At 52.0% G+C, this 3217-nt stretch overlaps 1 protein-coding gene across 1 annotated transcript; it reads left to right on the forward strand.

Annotated features, from left to right (window-relative positions):
- Window positions 1-1088: 1088 nt before the first annotated feature.
- LOC119356589 (cyclin-P1-1-like) lies at window positions 1089-2892 on the forward strand. Its single transcript, XM_037623569.1, has 2 exons — window positions 1089-1548; window positions 2315-2892. Exons 1-2 carry the CDS (start codon window positions 1166-1168, stop codon window positions 2664-2666), a joined length of 735 nt encoding a protein of 244 aa, XP_037479466.1. The 5' UTR covers window positions 1089-1165; the 3' UTR covers window positions 2667-2892.
- Window positions 2893-3217: the final 325 nt, after the last annotated feature.

The raw sequence follows: 3217 nt of genomic DNA on the forward strand, positions 1-3217 counted from the left end.
CCACCCTTGGTCGCCTTTGCCAGACTCTTCGGCATCATGACATACATTGCTCGATTACCAGCCTTCTTGAACCGAAGTAGTGATCCGCATGACGTGGTGTGTCAAAGAGATCATGCATTCCAAAGTAGGCCCTAACATTCTACCGCAATTTGAGGAATAAAAATAAATCATTCTTTGAATATTGCATTGGCCACCTCCACTACCAAAACATATTTTCATCACAGTCGTGTGTTCTACTGTGCCGATGAGACTGTTGACACATCTTCCTCGACCGTGCGCTCACATGCAATTTGGAGCCCCCCTGGCGCGCAATTGTGCTGCCTATGTCTAGTACATCGATGCCGAGCTGTGGGCTTATCCGCTGATGGCATTACTCCCTCCTTGTCTTATGCAGAGAAGCTCAAGTCGATAGTGATCGTCGCTTTCCTTTGGGAGATATGGAAAAGCAGGAACACTAGGGTCTTCGGCAATGAGTGCCCATTAGCGAGCTACGTCGGTCGCAACATTGTTGTGGACATCCTCCTCTAGTGTTGGCATTGCTCATGCTCGATCTTCAAGTCCAATCTTGAAGCTTGGGTGCAAAGGTTCATACCATCGCTATAGCTGCCACACAAGTGTTATAAACCACCTCCTCCATTTTTACATGTTTGCGCTACTTAGCGCTTCTTACCCTCGATTTGTTTCAGAACCTTTTGAGGACTTTAGAGAGTTTTTCAACCCTGCTGTAACCAGTGCAACTGAACTTTTGTTGTGGTTTTAATTTGTTTTTGAATTTTAGTGACATGGTAAATCTATGTTGTGTATAACTCAGAGTTTTAAAAAGGTCTTCGAGCTTTTGGTGTGCCGGCTGCCGCCTTAACCCAGCGAGTGGCCAGTGGGAGGGAGCGAGAGAACTTGTAAGACATGCCTAAAATGGGAAGGGAAATAAATGAAAGAAGTATTTTCCCCGGTCGGGATCGAATCGAAACGGGAAAGAATTGTCACGCGCGCTACCCCACCATATCCGCTCCACCCAGCTTCGGGAGGCCGACATCGTGAGAAAGCTGCACCAGTCAGCCGCGCCCACACCCGCGGCTAAACCACCGCCAAGCGAACCGGCAGCCGGCAGACGCCCCCACCCACCCAGCACGAGACAGGCGAGAGCACCGAGCGACGTGCCGACGACATGGGCGACGTCGCCGTGGCAGCGGGCGGGCTCTCCTCCCCGCCGACCCCGCCGCCGCCGGAGCTGGGCATGGTGGCGCGCGCCGTGGAGCGGCTCGTGGCGCGGAACGACGCGCTGCTGCTGCTGGACGCGGAGCAGGGCGGCGGCGAGGGGATCACCGGGATGGCGGCGTTCGAGGGCACGGGCCCGCCGCGGATCGGCGTGGCGCAGTACCTGGAGCGGGTGCACCGGTACGCGGCGCTGGAGCCCGAGTGCTACGTGGTGGCCTACGCGTACGTGGACCGGGCCGCGCACCGCCGCCCCGCGGCCGCCGTCGCGTCCAAGAACGTGCACCGGCTGCTCCTCGCATGCCTCCTCGTCGCCTCCAAGGTCCTGGACGACTTGTAAGTTTCCTTTCTCTTCTTCCTTCCATGCTACTCGACGACCGACGCAATAACAGAGTAGGAACTCTATCACCATTGCCGTCAAGCTAGACAAGAACAGCCAAAGAAGCATAACCATCACGTACTAATGATGTACACTAGCTACTAAGACAGTGCCGTACGACCGAAGGGCAGAGCTAGGGATCCAGACCAACCATGACCACAACTAACTTTGGAAAAATATGGCCACAGTAAATAGATCAAAAATCTGGAGACGGCAAAGGAGAATACTAGTGGTACTTTGTATGGCAGTGAGGCACTTTCATTCAAGTGGAAGAAAGGGAAGGGGCGTGTACGATTTTGCCTGTGCTCGATCAGTTATTCCCTGTCACGTCAGTTGGTTCGGTGTTACCACACACTCAAGTACTCTATAACGACTGGTAGGTGTAGTACGTACACTGGCTATGTATGTGGCGCTTCATGCATGATCCGTCCGTATTTAATTATGTCGTCGTCAAACAAAAGTTTAGACTCTTCAAAGTACAGTACATGACAGGTACCTCCATAAATAAACAACGTCTTGATCAGACAGATCACGGAGATATACTGCGTGATTGTTGCCTGACGTAGTGACGTTGATCAGGATGAATGCCCAAGTCACATTTTGCTCGATTGGCGCTTTTTCACACATTCACGCATGTTCCATGGTGAAAATTAATAAGTAAACTGATTAACTGAACCCTGTTGGATCTTGCCTGACATGCGGATACATGTGGGGTGCATGCAGCCACCACGACAACGCCTTCTTCGCGCGCGTGGGCGGAGTGAGCAACGCGGAGATGAACAAGCTGGAGCTGGAGCTCCTCGGCGTGCTCGACTTCGAGGTCATGCTCAGCCGCCGCCTCTACGACCTCTACCGCGCGCACCTCCACAAGCAGCAGGCCGACGGCCACCACGACACGTCCATCAAGCCGGATCAGGAGCCCTCGAGGGTCGACGGCGGCGAGGAGGACCACGACGATGACCGGATAACGCGGCTGCCGGAAGGCGTCTTGCGGTACGACTGGAGCCAGCAGGCGCCGGCGGCGAACGGCGGGCGGCGACACTCGTCGTCGCAGGCACCGTCGCGGTACTCCTAGGTAGCTTCTGCCTTCTGGGCTAGGCCACGTACAGCGATCGATGTGCACATTAACTAACTGTATACGTACTGCTCGGATTCGATGTGTATGGACGGTGAGTGGAATACAAACCTCCTCCCGTCGTTTTAATTCCAGGCAGGAATGAAGATGTCACCGGTAATCTAGACCTGTAAAATAAATACAGGTGTAAAAACTTACACCCATTATAAGAGGGTGTTTGTTTCCAGGGACTTATTGGTTTAGGGACTTAAAAAAGTTCCTATAAGTCCCATCTAAACTAAACAAGAGGGACTTATAGGGACTTAAAGTGGGCATTTGAGACTTATAAAATAAGACTCTCAAGGAGGAACTTATAGGGACTTATAGTTGTAATATGGTTTTTTAGTCAATGTTAAGTCCCAGGAACCAAACAGGTAGAGACTTTTTAAGGACTTGGGACTTATAAGTTGGGACAAAAAAAGTCTTAAAACTTATGAACCAAACAGAGCCTAAGCAGGGCGTAAGATTGGAGTTAAATCTGCCGGTACTGTACCTGCTTAAACTTGAATGCC

Source organism: Triticum dicoccoides, chromosome 2A (genome assembly GCF_002162155.2).
Source record: "Triticum dicoccoides isolate Atlit2015 ecotype Zavitan chromosome 2A, WEW_v2.0, whole genome shotgun sequence".
Taxonomy (NCBI): Eukaryota; Viridiplantae; Streptophyta; class Magnoliopsida; order Poales; family Poaceae; genus Triticum; species Triticum dicoccoides.

Excerpts from the sequence above, each read along its gene's own strand:
- LOC119356589 (XM_037623569.1), top strand. The coding sequence starts at position 1,166 with ATGGGCGACGTCGCCGTGGCAGCGGGCGGGCTCTCCTCCCCGCCGACC. Across the intron at positions 1,549-2,314 it reads TCCAAGGTCCTGGACGACTT|CCACCACGACAACGCCTTCT; the intron begins GTAAGTTTCCTT and ends GGGTGCATGCAG.